Here is a 19,815-nt window from a genome sequence, read left to right as displayed (position 1 = left end):
ATCTTTTCGCATCCAACATTATACGGACAAGTTGAACTTCGACATTATGCCTCTTTCTCGGTACGATGTCATACTTGGACAACAGTGGCTCTACGACTATGATCCATCAATCAGTTTTCGCAGTCATACTATCCAGTTTGTCCACCAGGGAAAACTTATTGAGCTAATTGGTTCTAGGGACTCTCCTTCAACCCCAGTTGCCTCTGCCCTACAAGTAAAGAAGTAGGTTCGTAAACGTCAAGTAAAGACTTCACTTCTGTTGGTTACGGCAGTAGAGGAGACACCAACAAAGGATCCTCCTGAGTACCTCAACCAACCTTTTTTCCAGCCTTACCTGGATATTTTTCCACAGGAATTGCCAAAGCAGTTACCACCTCGATGACCAGTGGATCACCCAATCGAACTTATTCCCGGCAGTAATCCACCGTCGAAACCTCCTTATCGGGTTTCTTACACTCAAAATGAAGAAATCCAAAGACAGGTCACCGAACTACTCGACAAAGGTCACATTCGGCCCAGTCGCAGCCCTTTCGGATCTCCGGTACTACTTGTGGAAAAAAAGAATAAGTCAATGCGCCTCTGCATCGACTATCGAGCCCTCAACAAGCTCACTATCAAAAACAAGTATCCATTGCCTCGCATCGATGACCTCTTCGATCGACTTCTACACGCAACACAATTCTCCAAGATTGATCTTCGTTCAGGTTATCATCAAATTCGCATACGAGAAGGTGATGAGTACAAGACAGCTTTTCGAACAAAGTATGGACACTATGAATGTTTGGTCATGCCTTTTGGGTTAAACAATGCCCCGACCACATTCATGACATTAATGAACGACATCTTCAGGCCTTTCCTCGATAAGTTCGTCATCGTTTACCTCGATGACATCCTCGTTTTCAGCAGATCCCTACATGAGCACAAACAACATCTGCACCAAGTTTTTGAAGTTCTTCGCGCAAATTCTCTCTACATCAACATTGAGAAAAGTGAGTTCTTCAAGACCCAACTCGAATATTTGGGACATGTTATTTCCGCTCAAGGCATCTCTGTGGATCCCAAGAAGGTCGAGGTAATCCGAAACTGGCCTACTCCTAAGAATGTTCATGATGTCCGCTCTTTTCTCGGATTGGCAAACTTTTACCATACAAAGGTCTATCAGTTTTCCGAAATCGCAGGTCCTATGTCCGAATTATTGAAAAGCACAGCAATTTTTCAGTGGCTTCCCGAAACAGAGTATAGTTTCCAACAACTCATGCAAGCACTCACTACCACACCAGTTATGGCTATTGCTGACCCAAACCTTCCGTTTGAGGTCATGACCGACACTTCCGACATCGCTACAGGAGCAGTCTTGATGCAAGAAGGCAGAGTTATTGCTTTTGACAGCCATAAACATTCTGATATCCAAACCCGATATCCGGTCTATGATAAGGAGTTTCTTGCTGTTGTACATGCTTATCGCTCTTGGAAACATTATCTCATGGGTGCCGACTCTGTGGTCAAGACAGACCATCACTCTTTAAAGTACATCTTTACTCAGCCAGTCATGAACGCTCGAGAAGAACGCTGGGTTGAGTTTCTGGTGAACTTTCACATGACCATTGAGTATATACCAGGACTACGCAATGTAGTTGCAGATGCTCTCAGCAGGTTACCTCTCGCATCAGCCATGGTAATCTCTACATTATCTGTGGATGTCCCGAATTCATTCAAAGGAAAGTATTTCAATGATAAAGACTTCGGCACAGCAGTACAGGTTCTTTCAAAAGATCAACCTTTGACTTCCGAACATAAGATTTTCTCATCCTATTCTTATACGGACGACCTTCTGTATTATCAAGATCGCGTCTGTGTACCACATGACAAGGATGTTCGACGTCTTTTGTTAAAAGAGCATCATGTAGTTCCTTATGCTGCCCATCCAGGCATCAATAAGACTTATCGGTTACTCAGTGCAACATACTACTGGCCTCAGATGAAAAGCGACGTCATCAAAATGGTTACATCTTGCTTATCTTGTCAACAAATGAAAGCAAGTCGACGACTTCCAACAGGACTTCTTCAGCCTCTTCCACTTCCAACTGAAAGGTGGGAAAGTATTTCCATGGATTTCATTACAACACTACCACGATCCTCCAGAGGTAACACTCAGATTATGGTAATCGTTGACCGATTGTCCAAAATGGCACACTTTGTTGCTTGCAAAAGCAGTGCACAGGCCTCGGACATAGCCAAACTCTTTATACAACACATCTTCCGACACCATGGATTACCCAAGAATATCATATCCGACAGAGATCCTAAGTTTACCAGTCACTTTTGGATTTCACTGTTCGAATCTTTGGGTACAACTCTACTGTTCAGTTCAGCCTACCACCCAGAATCAGATGGCCAGACTGAAAGAGTCAACCGATTTCTGGAAGAAATGCTTCGACATTATGTTCAGTCACGCCTAGCAGCTTGGGAAGAGTATCTACCACTCCTTGAGTTTGCTTATAATAACTCTTTCCATAGTGCCATCAGCATGACTCCATTCCAAGCAGCTTATGGACACACTCCGATTGTACCAACGAATTTTGTACTTCAACATCGAGTGGCCCTAGCTGATCAATTGGTTCAAGAAATGCAAGACATTCTACTGCAAGTCAGGGATCATATGCGAAAAGCGCAAGAGCGGTATCAACGGTCTGCCAACAAACATAGACGTCACGTGGAATTTGACACTGGTGACATGGTGCTATTATTTGTAGCCCCACATCGCTATAAGATGGTTAAGTCTGTGTTTCCTAAGTTGCGACCAAGATACTATGGACCTTTCCGGATCGTCAAGAAAAATTCACCTTTAAGTTACAAATTGGAATTACCACCATCATGGGGTAAAATCCATCCAACATTTCATATTTCTTGGCTAAAGACGTACATTCCAGGCGATGAAGCAGTTCCTCCTGCAGGTGCTTATGTCCCAGAAATCGAAGACGATTATGTTCTCCTTATTCCTGAGCGTATTCTGGACCATCGACAGCGAGAGACTCGACATCGACTTATCACGGAATTCCTTGTTCTTTGGCGAGATCTGGACGACTCCGACGCTACTTGGCAGTCTGATGAAGACTTACAGCAGTACCCTGACATTTTACAGCAGTATTTTCAGAATTTACAGTGATATTTTCTACATCAGTTCATTATCTCCACCAGGGTCTTCTTTTGAGTGGGAGGGGATGTCACGATCTGTGACGTATTCCTTTCTCTATTTCTAGACTTATGGATGGTTTGATGAATGGACACTTGTGGAAGGGTATGCCCTTTTGACGGGACACTTCCTAAGAGGCACAACTCTTGCCCTTTCGACGGGACACTTCCTAATGAGGCACAACCCTTCACAAGAGACATCCTATTGAAGAGACATTCCTATTGTAATGTACCCTCTCATCAAGGGTCACACCCTTCACAAGGGGTACACACCTCTTCATGCACATACCCTTTGGAGTACACACCTTTTCATGTGTGACTCTTCACTCTCTATATAAGAGAGGCCCAATTGTATGGATGACACACTACATCTACCCTACAGATATTCAAGCAATACAATTATTCCTTGTTCTTTGCTATCTCAGTCTCTTTTCTGTTCCTTAGCACATTTCTAAATATAGTAAATCTAGGATTTCTTACACTCACCTAGCCTATCAGTGGGGACTCAGATGCATGCACTTCTTAATGAGAGGATCAACTGGGAACAGGCTGAGAGGAGTATTGTGATTGCCAAGCCCCGACATAAGGAATAAAGTTAGTAGTTTGCTTAACCATGATGTCTTCCAAGCAATGTGCACAACTCTCTCTCTCTCTCTCTCTCTCTCTCTCTCTCTCTCGTTAGCATTCAAGACAGGCATAGTTAGTGAGAGAGTAACTTAGGGACCTTCTCCGTTACAATTCAATGTGTGGAAAAAAATGGTGATTCCATGGAAGGGATGCACAAGGGGCTAGAGCTGCTTGGAGGCTACATTTATACCCTATGTTCTGCAGGGACTTGCTGTGCAAAAATAGATAATATGCAAAAGGAGAACTCAAGCATGAGAGACACCAGAGATCTTCGTAATTATAGTACACTGCTTTATATATTGCTGGCATAAATGCCTGACTACTGTTGTACATGAGTGCCAAATCGGCATTTAAAACTGAGCTTAGAAAACTCCCCTAACTACGACCATGGGAGATGGAGCTATGCTGCTGAAATAGAACCCCAAACCTCACTACTTGGGCTGGCCCAACCCCGGCTGAAGTGTTGCAGACCTCCTCTCATTAGATTGTGATTGTTACGCCTCTGTTGCTGTATGGCGTGGACTGGAGCGGAATGAGGGCTGCACAAGTGGCTGGAGAGCTGGAGACTTCCAAACTGAGGGGCAAATAGCACCTATATAGAACTGGAAAATATGCCAATTGGCTGGTGGTTTGATCGACCAGACCAGTCGGTTGACCGACCTGCTTGGTCCGACTTGGTCAGCCGTGAAGGCTGACCCTGGGTGCCTTGGTGGGGCCTACCAATGGGCTCTTGGGATGCCCCAAAAACCCTGCCAATATGCTGTGTTGGGGTGCTGCAAGATGGTGACTGTGCAGCCAGTTGTCACTGCCACCTGTGCCTGGCATTGGTGCATGTGACATTTCAAGACTAGAAACTCCAAATGTTGAAGGCACATTGATATTCTACAAAGCATAGTGTAAATATCCAAGGCACAATTTAGAAAGCACGATTCAAGGGTCCAAAATTTTAGAAGGGGGAAATCACACCATATGGCAAGCTTCATATTGCACGACCTGTTACATAGGTGTGGCTGAAGTGTTGCAGACCTCCTCCCTTTGGATTGCGATTGTTACGCCTGATCTCTATTGCTGTATGGCGTGACTGGAGTGGGCTGAAGGCTGCACAAGGGGTTGGAGAGCTGCTTGGAGGCTGCAGACTGAATGCCAAACTGAGGGGCAAATAGCCCCTTATCTAGGCTGGAAAAAAGGCCGACTGACTGGTAGTTTGATCGAGCAGACCAGTCGGTTGACCGACCTGCTTGGTCCGACTTGGTCAGCCGTGAAGGCTGACCCTGGGTGACCTAATCATGGGCTCTTGGGATGCCCCAAAAACTGTGCAAATATGCTGTGTTGGGGTGCTGCAAGATGGTGACTGTGCAGCCAGTTGTCACTGCCACCAGTGGCTGGCACTGGTGCATGTGACATTTCAAGGCTAGAAACTCCAAATCTTGAAGGCACCTTGATATTCTACAGAGCATAGTGTTAATATCGAAGGCACAATTTAGAAAGCACCATTCAAGAGTCCAAAATTTTAGAAGGGTGAAATCACACCACATGGCAAGCTTCATATTACACTACGTGTTACATAGGCGTGGCTCTTAATTTTCATAGGTGTCTCAAGATTAAAAAGTAACAACAATGCTCAAGGCTTAAGCCATGAGTTATGGTTTCGAGTTTCCATTCCTCTTGCTATGCTCAGGAACATAAGATGCTCTTGACGCTTGAACAACAGCCACAAGCACTAGTACAAGGACAAGGTGAGTGTGCACACAAATATCAACAAAGTGTATTGCAAGAAGGAGAGAAGAAGCCTGCAATTTCTTCCTACACAAACACGATGATCCTTAGGATAGCTAAGGAATGCTTCAAGGTGAGGGTTGAAGGCTACACATGAGGCTTGGCATTCACATGACTACTCTCAACCATACTCTAGCATGAGTGCTAATATTAGATGTGTACTAGGGTCAACTTGTAGAGAGGACCAAATAGACATTGATGTCCAATAGGAGAGATACTTTCCCCATCAGAGGACCATATCCATGCATGGATGCACCCCTCACACCATATAGTATACTCCTGATGTTGCAAGCCATGGTACAGATTCACGACCAACAATAGGAGTCCATCATGACACACTCATGCAGATGTTGTCAGAGCAAGAGACCCGTTTGTGTCGCATAATAATGTAATGACAAGGAATCAGATTGTGCCTACAAGTAGAGGCCCAAGAGGAAAGTAACTACATTGGGAGGAAAAAGAAGAAACAGATTGCCTCGCGTGACAACCAAGGAAGAAAGGGATTGCCTCGCTCAGGAAGCTAAGGATATCTAAGATTAGGAATTGTTATTGTCTTTGATCCACAAGAAGGCAAGAGGGACACGTAAACTAGTTTAGAGCAAACTGACACTGCTGTGTGCATGGAGTCTGGACACACTCGTGTGTTAACTAATACGAGTGCATAACTCCAATATGAATCTCAAATTTTGCTACTTTCACATATTCTTTGGAATGTTTAATACGCACAGAGATGGATGGTTCTTGAATATGACACTAGAGCAATGAAGTATGATTATATGTCGACAAACACTGAATGATGGTAACTGTGTTGATGGTGGGTTTGAAACCATAACAATATAACTTACATAAAACAATTTTCCGCTTCAAAGTATGAGCTTAGCCCCATGTGCCTAGGCAGGTGAATTTAGTTACAACTTACATTTGATTTGCTAAAGATTCTTTGTTGTGCTTACATTTGTCTTGCAGCAATGCGCGTGGTCCTAGGCCATGCGATTGCATGATAGGTGATTTGGTTTCCATTTGAATTGGCATGCATTTGTTATTAGGTCCTCACAGACTGCTAATGTCAATTCAATTTCGGTTAATATTGATTCTAAGTGGTACCAGATACATATTGAACATCACCAGCTATGCATAAGCAATGGGGCAGGCACATATATTTGCAAGTGTAGATTCTGTGCAGGTGCCTTTTTTGAATGTTTAGCACTTGTGCAGTATATGTCTAGGCAGTTTCTCATTGATGGCACACTATGTATAATTTGTCACAGGCATGGGCATCTTCAGCCTTTGTTTGCAGTAAAATCTGTTACAAGTGTTCTTTAAAGGTGGAAGAGAGATTAAAATTGATGAGCTTGTACCAAACTTTGTTGACACTTATTCCAGTCACCTAGCCCTGTTGAGGTTGAAAGATGGAAATGATAGTGCTACCCTTTGATAGAACAGTTCTTACTGGATTCTTCTGGATCTCTCTGTTAAGCTTGTAGTTTTCTGATTTTGTATTGATCTCACAGATGCGATTGCTGAACTTTATTTCTATAATGTGTATCCTTTTAGTGAAAGTTCCCTGTGTCTTAATTTTACCATTGCCTATGTACTCTATTGTTTAATGAAAATGAAGTGGTTGCCATCATAGTTTCAGCAGGTTTTTAATAATGTCTGCAATGCATTTGCAGGTCCGGCCCTGTGCATGGTGTGATGTCTATGCATAAGGTAGAAAGTGTACAGCAGAATGGGGCAGCAATGCGCTCTGTAAATGGGAGTGAGTCTGCTGATGGATTACCTTCTGTAGGTGAGAAGGGTGATCGCTCTGTTTTACCTGAGAAGGAGCGGGCACACCTGAAAAATGGTGTCAAGTAAGTTGCCACAGTAGGAATGACTAGCAACATCCTTTTAATGTTGTCCAGTTTACGAATCCTTTATGGGACTTAATATCTTAAAGCTCAGCTTGAACGTTTGTAGTATGTAAGTCTTGTCATCCATGCAGGCTGTCACACAGGGAAGATGGTCCATTGCTTAGCCCAACAACAGTGACAAAAACAAAGGCTGCACGTGCTCCTCGGTCTAGCACTGTGGTTTCTGTGAATCCCTCTGCACATCTTTCACGACCCCTTTCATCAACTGACATGTTGGACCGTGCACCAAGTCGACCTCAACTTCCTGTTGGTCCAAGCAATCGTAAGCGACCTGCTCCTGTGGCACAGTGGGGTGGGCAAAGGCCTCAAAAAACAGCTCGGATAGAAAGGAGAATGAACAGAGTGCCGCCTGTTGGCCCTCTTGTCAGCAGAGATGAAGCAGTTAGCATGGGGGAAGGTACCTCTGCTCGTGAGGGCAGTACCAGTGTGGTAGGAAGGTCCAGCCCTAGCATGTCACCTGCTGGAGGCTTTCCCAGGAGGCTTGCCAGTACTGCCACCTTATCCCAAAGCAAACCCAAGGTTGAAAGGGTCACCCCCTCCACGGGCCTTTCTGACAGCGATGACTCAGAAGCTGGTGTCATCAAGTCAAAGGAGAAAGGAAAGAAGCACGGGGATTCTGAAGGCAGATTTGCACCTGTTAACCAGAAGATGGGACCTCTTTTTCTGCCGGGCAAAAAGTCTCGTACAGGATCCAAAGAAGAGGGTGGTGATGGTGTGCGGAGACAAGGCAGAAGTAGGGTCTTAATAGCAGCCAGAGAAAATTCTGTTGTAACTCAGGTTGAGAAGATGGATGCTTCGGTCAATGCAAAGCAGTTAAAAAGTGCAAGGCCTGGCATTGAAAAATTGGAAAAGTCTGTCGAAATGTGAGTCAAGGCACAATTTTATTTGCTGAAGATTGAACAGTTGCTTATTGAACTCTTGATCTGTTGCTTAAGCACTGAAAGCTTTGAGTGAATGCGAGAAACTTACACAGTTCATTATTCAATGGTGACACTTCTGTTTCTTTCTTTTCCCTGCCGGGGTGGTGTGTATGAAAATCTGACCTGTTAGTTGATGGTCTGGAAGCTTAGAGCAACATATCATCTTTATGAGAAGTGCAGCAGCTAGAGTTGCAAAGCTCCTCTTAGATGATAATATTTTGTGCTGCCTTTTTTCACGTGGGAGAAAATTTGTTGTGCGTGGAATATTGATCCTTAGCTGATGGGTTAAAGGTCAAAGGCTGCACAAGGTCTTTATAATGTGTAGAAATCGGAATTGCAGAGTTTATTATTGGAATATATTTGCTATATTCTGTTTTTTTTTGTTTTTTTGCAGTAAGCCTGGGAGACCTCCTACAAAGAAGGGGACAGGGGACCGTAAGCCCTTAACAAGGCCACGCCGACCTGCTGGTAATGGTACTGGAGATGCTTCAGGTATTTGTGAGTTGAACATGAAGAATTTGTGGCTTTGTGTCACCTTTTTGATGTTCACATTTTCTGATTTCTGTATATGAGCATTCAATGTTTGCGAGGATTTAAAATCTCAAACTTTGAACCGGGGTAATCACTTTGAATCAAGTTTACGTATACCCTATTCCAAGACTTCTTGGTCACGATTTATACTCCTAATTGCTACCAGGTGAGTCAGATGATGATCGTGAGGAGTTGATGGCCTCTGTACAGGCTGCGGTGAATGTTAGCGGTAAGCTCCCATTGTTTTGAGATGGTGATTGTAAAGATGAAACTTTCAACTTTCTAAATGCCATGATGTGCTTCTTTTCAGCTTGAGAGCAAACACAGGCTTTTGACTTTTATCTGAAAGGGGCAGCTTCCTTGAAGTTGCACATTTTTTATATGCCTTTTTAAAAATCGAACTTTAACTTTTGAATGTGGCTTTCAAAGAATCTGGTGTGGTTTCTGGCTATAGCTGTTAATGCATTTTCAAGTTTATGATGTTTACAGTGCCAGATGGCCTAGAGATAAAATTCTGGACCTGTTCACTGTTCTTAAAAATGCACAATGCTGTTTACATTGCAGCTGGATCATGTCCAAACAAATTTTGGAGAGAAATGGAGCCTTTTTTTGCATATTTAACACCTGATGAGCGAGAGAATCTGAGGAAACAAGTAAGAACTGCAGTTGTTTGCTTACCATATATTGTAAGCTCTGTGGGCAAGTTCTGATGGAGATACTATTCATTCCTGATATCCATTTGTTTGAATAATAAATGCTTTTGGACTGCTGTGAAGGTAAGAGAGTTGGTAGAGGTAGAAATATCATTGAGTCTTTCTAGCAGCGATGAAAAAGGCGAAAAGGTAATGCATCAGGATTTATTTTTTCTAACTTTGTAATCATATTTAGTTATGGTTTTATAAATTCAAGAGTTGCCTGGATGCCATGACTCAAAAGTATCTTCTGTTTATCATTCTTGTATCATGGTTTATTGCAGGCTGATGTTATGGTAGCTACGCCGCCAGAATCTCCTGTGGCAGATGCGGGTGGCAAGGTAGCATGCTTGGCAAATGGAAGCATGGAAGTTGATGGAGGTGCCGTCTCTAAAGTTTTCAACAACTTGAAAGACAAAGAAGCTGCAGGCATGGGTGGGAGAATGGGCCTGAATGGAAGTTGGACTGACAAAGGGATTCCCCTTTCTCAAAGACTCCTAGCAGCTCTTATTATCGAGGGTGATTCAGAAGATGGCAGCTGGGAAGATGGAAGGCAGAATGAGCTGCAAATTTATGCAGGAGATGGGTCTTCTCATGATTTAGCTGACAATGAACAGGCAGAACTGGAAAAAAGGGAGCACTTGTCTGAATTTGAAGAAGAGACTAGAAGAAAGGACAGTAGAAAGTCGAATGGGTGGGTCAAAAGTTTATTGCATGATGATTTATCAATCTCTAATGGGCATAGACACGTTGATGCTGCAACTGCTTTGCAGAAAGTTGGCCAAGCAGATGTAGAGGACACTGTATTGCATGCAGAAACTGATCTTGCAAACTGTTCAGCTGTGGTAGAAACAAAGAAAGACAAGCAAAAACAATTTTCAGTTTTTAAGAGCAAGGAAGATCAATCCTTTGGTTCAGTTTGTGGAATGCCGAGTTGGGATTTTCGCTATAAGAGCCTTACTTTGGATGACAGGATAGTTTTGGAGCTTCAAAGTATTGGTTTATGTCCGGAGCTGGTGTGTTCTCCCCCCCGCTTCCTCTCTCTCTCTCTCTCTCTCTCTCTCTCTCTCTCTCAATCATCCTCTCCTTCCTCCCAACAAAGAAAGGTATCTGTAAGTGTGTTGGTTTTGTCTGAAACTAGAAAGGGGCAATCCTCCTCTATTCCTCGATTTCTCCCTTGGCAATGCCATTTATGTGGCTGAACACAGTCTGAAACAGTTTCAATTATAAAGTAGAGGGTATCTTTTTAATGCTGCTCAGTTTACTGAACTTTTGTTTTGGGTATTATGTTTGGTCTTTGAAAGATGAATACAACCTGTGTGTTCTACTTTGTCATTTTTCAAGGATGACCCTATAATCAATTACACCTTCTGTGGTTATGCTGAAGTATCAATATATTAATGTAAAAGGTGAGAATACCGACATGAATGTAACCCACTATTGTGTAAAAAACAATGTGTGGGGATTATGAATAATGTAGTCCCAAACACAAAGGAAAGAAATTGCCCTTCTGTCTTTCTCTAAAGTAGAGGGTATCTTTCTAAGTTTGTGCAGTTACTGAAGTTTTGTTTTAGGTAATATGTTTGGTCTCTGAAAGATGAAAACAATCTGTGTGCTAGTTGTCCTGTGCTGGTAACGGCGGTCATGCAAGTCCACCAAAGTCTTGTATAGCTGCTGTGGATAACTGGCTGTAAAAGGAATCTAGATTGTCTAAGCATTTTTTGCTTGGAAATGCTCGTTTGGGAGACAAAAATGAAATCATTGTCTTCACAAGCAGCTGTAGCTTGAATGAAGAGAATGTGGACTGCTTTTTGATTACCCTTCTCCTTTAGTGCTAGCCTTTGTCACGGCTGGGTCTGCCCTTCACCTCCGGGCTGACAGAAACTCACTACGAAGACCTTCGTATAAATGGATGCTCAAGTATGTGTGGATGACTGGATTTGTAGTTAGAAAATAGAGGCCTAAATACTTGAACCTTTAACGCAGTGGGTAGATCTAGGAAACGTTTTGCAAACAACTCAAGATGCACAAAGATTTCTGAACACAGAGATAGAGCAGCACGTGTACTTCCAAAAATACTCACTTTACAGCAACCACAAGGGTGGAAAAATGCTCCACAAATGAGCTACAGTCATCCAGCAAATCTGCTGGACAAAAAGACAGCCTGATCAGACGGCGCAAAACTGAAGAATGGTAGATAAGGATCTCTGCTTCTTTGTGCCTTCTATGGACGGGCTTCAGTGAGAGAATTCCGGGCCTGAGTGCCCTGCTTTTATAGGCAGCATACTGTCTGGACCAGGCTGACCAGGTCAGTAACCAGCATGTGGACCAGAGCAGGCCGACCCTGGTCTGTTCAAAGCGGACCCAGCAGACCTGCTGTCACCCGAACTGTCCTCAGGTCCCTGCAGGCCCATAAATAGCCTCATGCGCGGCTGCAAAGCCTGCTGAAGATCTCCCACGCTGCTCGCCCGCGCTGCTCCTATGAGTATGCTGTTCAAGCTTTTGCAAACTTGTCATGTAGCAGCCCATGTTATAGGCGACTGCTCCAGGTATCCTCCTGCCCTACCTAGGTGTACCGAAGCCGTGTCCTCATATGAGGGCTCACAGATGGTTCAGTGACCTATTCTAACACCCTTCTCAATTTCTCCTTCTGGGCTACCATGCTCGAATGATGTGCTCTAGCTGTGCTCTGGAGAGACTTTGTGAACACATCTGAGATGATGACGGAAGTTGGACACTACATCAATTCCACGCTCTCGTAGATGATGAGCCCCCCGGATGAAATGGTAATGAACCTCAACATGTTTTGTTCAAGCATGAAACACAGGGTTCTTGGCAGTAGCTATGCAACTTTGATTGTCACATAATTTTTGTAGCACCCTCCTGAAGAACAAAAAACTCCACACAAAGCCAACTCAGCTAAAATGAACATTTGAAGGTTTTCGGCTCTGAATGTTGTGTACCTGTTTCAAATGAGCTCAAGACAGCTTGATGCATATAGCTAGCTCATTGGATATAATGTAGACTACACAAGGGTATTGACGCCTTCAATGCACTCATCAGGAAGGTATTGGTCAACAGAGACATTGTGTTCTAGGAACATAATAGGCGTGAAGAGAATCATGCCATATAAACACAGTAGCATTTTGGAGGCTGGTGATGAAGAAGATGTGGAGTCGATAGAAGTCCCTGCCTTAAGAGCAATCACAACAGATGCTGACAACAGGGTAGTTCAGCTGATGTGGAACCACAGTGAAATGACCTATCGATAGTCCATCAACCCCCGTTAAGCTCTGGAAAATCTGGGGCAGCCTAAAACGAAAACACGATCTTGGGGAGTGAACATTTCCTGCAACAATTAGCAAAATTCACATGTGATCCGTGGCAAAGAAGGAACGACTCTCCCAATGTTGTGTGAGGACCTTGGATGAGTTTGGTACATCGGTGGATGACCTTGAGCCAATCGTTGATACTCCCAAGAGATTGAGAAGCTTTAGGCCAAGTTAACCTAGGACAGTCCTTGTGTCACAGCTGAACATCACTGATGGCCAGAACTTGAGAGGGGTGTGCAATCTGCTTTCCTATAAAGAGATCTAGAAGGTGAATGTGGACAACCTCCAGGTTTTGAGGCCTCCAAGAGGTAAGGTGTGCAAAATCCATAAGACACACTACAGATTAAAGCAGGCATTGAGGGCGTGGTACAAATGCATTGATAAGTGCATCAGACGGATATATCTTCCACGAGTCCTTTAGATGCCAACCCTATATATGTTGATGATGTAGTCCTGAAGGGAGAGCGCACAGAGAAGATTTACAGAGGTTTGAGTCTCTTTTGATGAATAATGGACTACGTTTCGCCTTGGTATTGAGCTGCTGGACCTACAGGCATTTTTATTTCATATTGAAGATACGCTAGTGATATTCTCATAGTATTTTTGGATGAGCAGTGTAAACTCTTTGCCACTCCAAATTGAGCTAGTTCCCCACTTGAGCATGGGATGATTGACAAATGGATGCTGGGTGCTTAACTATATTAGAGGCACACAACAGATATAATACAGGAGCGTTGAGCCACGCTCAGTGGTTACTATGATTTAGATTGGGAGGTGGTGCTGATACGGAGAGATCTACATCAAGGTATTCAGAGGAGATTGCATGTCTGTTGCATTATCATTCAATGTTTCATAATCAGGTAAAGCACATTGAGGTTCACCATTTTGTTTGAGAGAAGACCGTGAGCGAAGACATCAGCCTTATCGATTGCCCTCTGGTTGTCACAAGTCTAGAATGGTCAAATCACCTTGACAAGGACCCGTGTGATATGTTATGTATGTCAACAAACAGCCTCAAAGGTTGAAATAACTTAGTACATGGACAGAATAGTATCAAACTTTAAGCTCAACGGAACTAGAAGGTTAGCATTCAGGTTAGTATATTTCAATCAAGTTCAAACATCGAGCACGTCTTATAGGTTTACTCCAGTGCATGATTATATTTACTGTGTTGTGCCGATTCAGTCTCTGTATATTATGACCTGTGGGTGTATTTGATTTGATGTGGACATGGATTACCTTTAGTCAGCAGTAAAATTTGTACCTGTTACATTGAATGTTTTACAGAGGTATATCTCAGGCTTAGTTTTTCATTTTCTGAATACTTTTATTAAATGGCTCCTTATCAATTTGTAGAACATGAGTGTCTTAACAACATTTTGCTGTTGACATGGAGGCATATCATATACTTATGCCACAAAATTTTTTCATGGTGGATAAATCTGGTGATTAATTATGCAATCAATCACACTTTATAATTTGGCGTGGTGATGAATTAATTTGTTCTTAATGTGATCAAGTATTTTTTACACATGAATATTTTTTTGGATCAAATTCATCTAGTTATTTTGTTTCTTTTAGCAGTCAGATCTTTCAGTACGAGAAGATGATGAGATTGCTGTGGAGCTAAAGAGATCTCAGATAGAGCTCAAGGATCAGGTTTTGACTTTGTCCTTTTGCTTCATTTTGGTGCTTCTTCAGTAGATATTCGCTTGGTGCTTTTTTAAAGCTCTAATAGTTTCATCCGGGGCTTTGTTTTTACTATCTTGGGGGATTTTTTTGGTCGGCTAAACAGATACATTCAAATAAGGAGAGGCTGACATGTCTGGAAAGTACAGTTTCAAACAGCAGAGCGACTGAAGAGAAGTATGCAAATTCTCTTAACCATTTGTTTCCCTTTTTGGGGTGGTTTCTTTTTTTAATCTGTTAGTAATTGTAGATTCATGTATGTTTATGAGATGGATGATATGATGTTTTGTGATTAGTCGCGTCTTAGATTCAGCTACATTGAGTTAAGGAATACAAGTTTACAGCTGAGAGTTATCAATATTAGAGTTTTGGATATGAGATTTTGTCAAGGCTATGAGTGGTTTTGGCATGCAATGGGATTGATCGATTAAGTCTATAGATAATAATTTCTGTGTTGTTCTATTGAAGAGAATGACCAGAGTATTGTTTCACTGACTACATGCTTGAAGCACATGCTCTATTCAAGCAACCTAATTATGTCTGATATATTACTCGCAGGGAGAGAGAGCGACTTGCAATGTTTAAGCTGGTGGAAGTTGCATTCAGTAGACGAGTGGTATATGCCTGCCCCCTTATTGTCTTTCCATATATTTGTAGGTTTTTTCCAACCTTTTTTAATCTATTGGATGGCATCTGATTAAACCCCATTAAAGTGATTGCAGTGCACCATTCCTTTTCTTTGGATCTGTGCACCATTAAGATAGACCCTTTTAAAAGACTTTAGGATTGTTTTGTGATTATGTCCGATTAAGTCAAGTTCCCCAGCTTCACATCACATAATTTTTACGAGTATGAAGTAAGGAACCTTGAAGATATATACATGAGTGCGACCCCCCTGTGGCCCTCTCTTGTCTCTGGTTCCAACACAGCTATGGGCCAATAAATGGTGAAAGGAAAAAGCAAGGAAATCTGTTCCCTTACATTCCTCAACCTCTTTGCCCTACGACAGTATGTAGATTGGAGGAAAGAAAGAAAGAAAGAAAGAGGCAAGTACCTGGAAATTAAAGATATATGGTCCGTGTTTTAAAAGTATTTGAGATCTCGTATGCTGTCACGACTTCTGTGACTCGTGAGGCTAGTTACATGTTTGTGTCGAGCACTAGCACTCAACATTTTTAGGTTCTAAGCTCAGCAGTTATAGTTGCTGCATCAGCTGTTAGTCTCAAGGACTATGATACTGTTCTCTAGACGTTGATAATCTCTCTCTCTCTCTCTCTCTCTCTCTCTCTCTCTCTCTCTCTCTCAGAGTCTCAATTTGGATCAATTATTCAGCAAATGATATTGATGCAGTGTGGTCTGTGCCTATTCTTTAGAAAGATATTATAGCATTGTCAAAGAAAAATGGCAAATTTCCCTGCTATTGAGGAAATGACATTGGTGATAAACTGATCCAAATTGCTTTGCATGGGCCTAATAAGGAGATTTCTGATTTGCAGGGTTGTCGTGGAGGTATCTTAGGGGCTTCTGGGGGTAAGAGTTCAACATCCAAGGCCGCCAGAGCTGCAGCTTTGGCGTTTGCAAAACGAACCTTGTCAAGATGGAAACAATTTGTGGAGACTGGACAAAGTTGCTTTACAGATGCTGGCCTCAGGGACATTCTTTTCTGTGTTTCGTCAAAGGAGGGGGAAGTCAGAGGTTTGACAAACATAGGTGAAACATGGGCCATTAATTCAGGTGGGCCGTGCTCCCTGGGTTCTTCTGATCTGAAGTCAGCAGGTTTGTTGTTTGGATTCTTTGCACTCCATGCCCTCAATCCCTATATGCGTTCCTCTAGCTGTATTCCTCTGTGCACATGGGCTACTATGATTTATAACTACAATTATAAGCGTTTCATATGTCCATCATCCCTGGCAATGAAGTTGGAAGTAACATGTCATCAGGGTTTTGAAGACCTTTTTGAAGATTGCATACTCTATTCCTGCTGGAATGTGCTACATTGAATGGAACATGTTTAGTGTATTCCCATCTGGAAAGCAACTTGGTTATAACCTGCTTCCCCAGGGCTTCAGCATAGACATTGCATGTTGTGGAAGATTAGGCAAGGAGGAGATGCTGCCCTGTTTGGTGTGCTCTTTGTGGAACTTCCCCTCACTTGCAAAAGTGGAGTGGCGATAAAGCTGATTGAAATGGCTTTGATATGACAAAATATGTCATTAGGCTTCTCCAGCGGATGCATGTGCACATGGCTGGGATGTCATGCACATATAAGTGCAGCCGGTTTGTGTAGTAAATCATGCTGTAGTTCTGATAAGAGACATCTTCCTTCCATGTGGTATGTATTGTGCTCGTGGTAGACCATGGACAGTATCTTATTTCTCAATGGTGGAATACTGCTCATATCATAGGTGTTTGTATAGTCAGGTTGATCATTGTGCATGTGTGTGGATGCTCTTGTTTGGAATGGAGTTTAGTCAGATGTTTCTGAAAAGGGTAGATTATTAGGGCTGCTTTCACCTGGTGGAAGGTTAGGACTGCTTGTATAGCCACTGAAGCTGCTAGGAGGGTTTGGTAGACTGCTTTGTGTGGGTGCTCTTTCTCCTTGTGTAAGTAGCTTAGCCAAACTGTAAGCAAAGGCCGCATAATAGGGTTGGTTTCATCCCTCCTCTGGCCATGAAAAAGGGGAGCATTTGAGTAAAGGTATTGGAAGTAAATTTGGTTTTCAAATGTCCAACTAGTTGATTGTGGGACCCTTGTTCTTTGCACATTGAAAGCGTATCCCCTTGATCTTTGCAGATTGAAAGCATCACTCTACGTGATTAGGGTTCATATTGATAAGCCTCTTGAAGATAGTGCCAGTAAAGCTGTCTTCATTGCATTTGCCTGGAATCTCATGTTTATGTGCTTAAGTTCTGACATACATTTTTCCTAGCTTTTAGGTTGGGTATGCTTGGTGTGATCACTGATCGAGGAACAACAGTGATTTTTGATATTTTAGGACCAAAATTCCAAGTATTCTAATGTGAAAAGCAATACACATGCAGATGTATAGACACACGTTTGATGATGAAAGCAAACAGACTGGTTTATAATGAGCAATATGAGCTGAAATGTGTCTTAACTTCGTGTTTGTTGATTTTGGTGTAACAATCAGCTTTGGAAGGAAATGGGCAGTTTCATATGCCTGGTGTGGAGAAGCCAGACAAGGAATCTTCTGAAAGCGGTCAAGTTGCAGCAATTTCTTCAGATCCAATGGGAGAGAAGTATGATGTCTGGTCCTCTAGACCTAAAGAAAGAGAAGTTTTGCTTGAAGATGTGGGCAGTGGTGGCATTGGGAATGTTGTTCTTGGTGGAATAAAGGGGAAAAGGAGTGAAAGGGTAAGGGATGGGAAAAATCAATGCAAGGAGATTGCTGGCAGAACTGATGGCAACAAGGGTGGGCGGCAGGCCCTCGGCACAATCAAAGGTGAGAGAAAGACCAAAACAAAGCCGAGGCAAAAGACTGCACCACTATTGAAGGCTGTAGGATTATTAGGAAAACCTCCAGAGTTGGCAAAGGAGAGTACCCCAACATTTTCCATTCCTTCAGAAAAGCCAGCAGATAGGTTTATGAAGGCCAAAGAGGAACCAATGTCACTGGAAGTTGGTATTGTCCAAGAAGCACAGCCTGAACCTGAAGCACCACTTGACCTCTGTCACTTGCCAATTCCCAGCATGGATGATTTTGTTGGGAATGGTGACCTAGGTGGGCAAGGTCCAGATTTGACATCGTGGTTGGATTTTGAGGATCCTGGATTGCCAGACGCTGGAGGAGATATTATGGGCCTTGATGTGCCAATGGATGACTTGGCAGACCTTGCCATGATGATGTAAACATGCTCAAGAAAGCGTTTCTGGATAGCAATTACCAATAGTTGTGTCCAAAGGGGACAGTTTGGGTTGCAAGGACCCTTGAAAGAAATATATCTGTGGGCTCAGACAATGTATTGTAGTAGGTTAGTGGAATTCTTTGAGAAGCCTTGTAAACATGGATTACAATGTGGAAACTACAGGTATGGAGAATGGCTTCACTTGTAACAAATTCCCAGAGTCCATCAGTCAAAGTGCTGTATGTACAAGGTAGCTCAATCCTGTTGACCATCATCAAAAGGAAGCAGCAATGCACCTGATCAAAGGGTTTTCAGTTGTATCAGGTGGCAGGGCCTGGTGCCCATTTGTTTGTAGTCATTAATAATGGCTGCTCATACATGTATTGTATCCTTTCTCGAAGCTTAACCAAATTGTTCATTCTTGCCTTGAAAATTGTGTACGGTAATCTCTAGTAAGCTGCGCCACAGGCGCAACAATTGACACAGAGCATGTTTTCCATTCTTTTTTGGGGGCCTCTGGGAAGTAATTGTTTTCTAAGCTCTGGTTGTTATTGTTGCAACTTGTGGCGGATTAAAGTTCAATGAAATTCTAACAAGAAGTGCTTTTATTGAAGATTATGTGTTTATCACAGCTGATTTAAGGCCAACATTCTATGTATAGTGAAGTGTTGCATTTCCTCCTAATTGGTTTGATGGAGTACAGATTAATTAGTGGCATTCTTCAATTAAGATCAAGATAAACAGGTTAAGATCAAGTTTTAATTTTGAAAAACCCATCTCTCTCTCTCTCTCTCTCTCTCTCTCTCTCTCTCTCTCTCTCCTCACACACACACATGCACACAGAGAAATTGACGAGGATGTAGGCGTAGATGGTGAAGTCAAAGTCGAAGTTGAATAGAAGTGAAAATACATTAACTATGCTGAACATGCAGCTAGGATTGTTGCTTGGCAAGCTTAGGTAGCGCTACAGGATCTTGAAAAAGAGAAATAGAGGCTCTAGTAATGCGAGTGATGAAGGGCGAGCACCCAGGAGTAAACTACCATAGCAGCATGGAAGCTGAGCAAGGGAGCTGCAAGCTATACACGACATTGTGCGCAATACAAGCATAATGCTCTGCAAGGCCTCATAGGCAAGCATACACAGATAAAGAAGATAAGCAGCACATACAGCAGCTCCATGAATATACTGAGCATAGAGCTGGGAGTGTGAGCACATGAGCTGAAAAATGAGTCCCAAAATGAGGAATTTATTTGGGCAATGCGGGCAGCGTACTGCT

The 19,815-nt window shown here is 42.7% G+C and overlaps 1 protein-coding gene across 2 annotated transcripts in view; it reads left to right on the top strand.

The window, feature by feature from the left end:
• The window catches only part of LOC147885759 (uncharacterized), a 37,544-nt gene extending 18,504 nt beyond the window's left edge, over positions 1-19,040 (top strand). Inside the window, exons 5-16 of one of the 2 annotated variants that reach the window (XM_087396111.1) lie at positions 7,269-7,448; positions 7,580-8,371; positions 8,823-8,920; positions 9,126-9,188; positions 9,524-9,612; positions 9,736-9,801; positions 9,936-10,667; positions 14,565-14,642; positions 14,779-14,849; positions 15,231-15,288; positions 16,169-16,448; positions 17,824-19,040. In XM_087396111.1, coding sequence (XP_087252237.1) covers positions 7,269-7,448; positions 7,580-8,371; positions 8,823-8,920; positions 9,126-9,188; positions 9,524-9,612; positions 9,736-9,801; positions 9,936-10,667; positions 14,565-14,642; positions 14,779-14,849; positions 15,231-15,288; positions 16,169-16,448; positions 17,824-18,542 — 3,226 coding nt within the window. In that variant the 3' untranslated portion in view covers positions 18,543-19,040. The remainder of the gene's footprint in view (positions 1-7,268; positions 7,449-7,579; positions 8,372-8,822; positions 8,921-9,125; positions 9,189-9,523; positions 9,613-9,735; positions 9,802-9,935; positions 10,668-14,564; positions 14,643-14,778; positions 14,850-15,230; positions 15,289-16,168; positions 16,449-17,823) is intronic. The other variant, XM_087396112.1, reaches the window with a different exon arrangement.
• Positions 19,041-19,815: the final 775 nt, after the last annotated feature.

This window comes from Dipteris shenzhenensis, chromosome 25, assembly GCF_047967505.1.
Source record: "Dipteris shenzhenensis isolate YYH24624 ecotype China chromosome 25, Dip_SZ_1.0, whole genome shotgun sequence".
NCBI classification, from domain to species: domain Eukaryota; kingdom Viridiplantae; phylum Streptophyta; class Polypodiopsida; order Gleicheniales; family Dipteridaceae; genus Dipteris; species Dipteris shenzhenensis.
The sequence above is the reverse complement of the archived record's forward strand: the minus strand, read 5'-3'. Positions and strand labels throughout refer to the sequence as shown.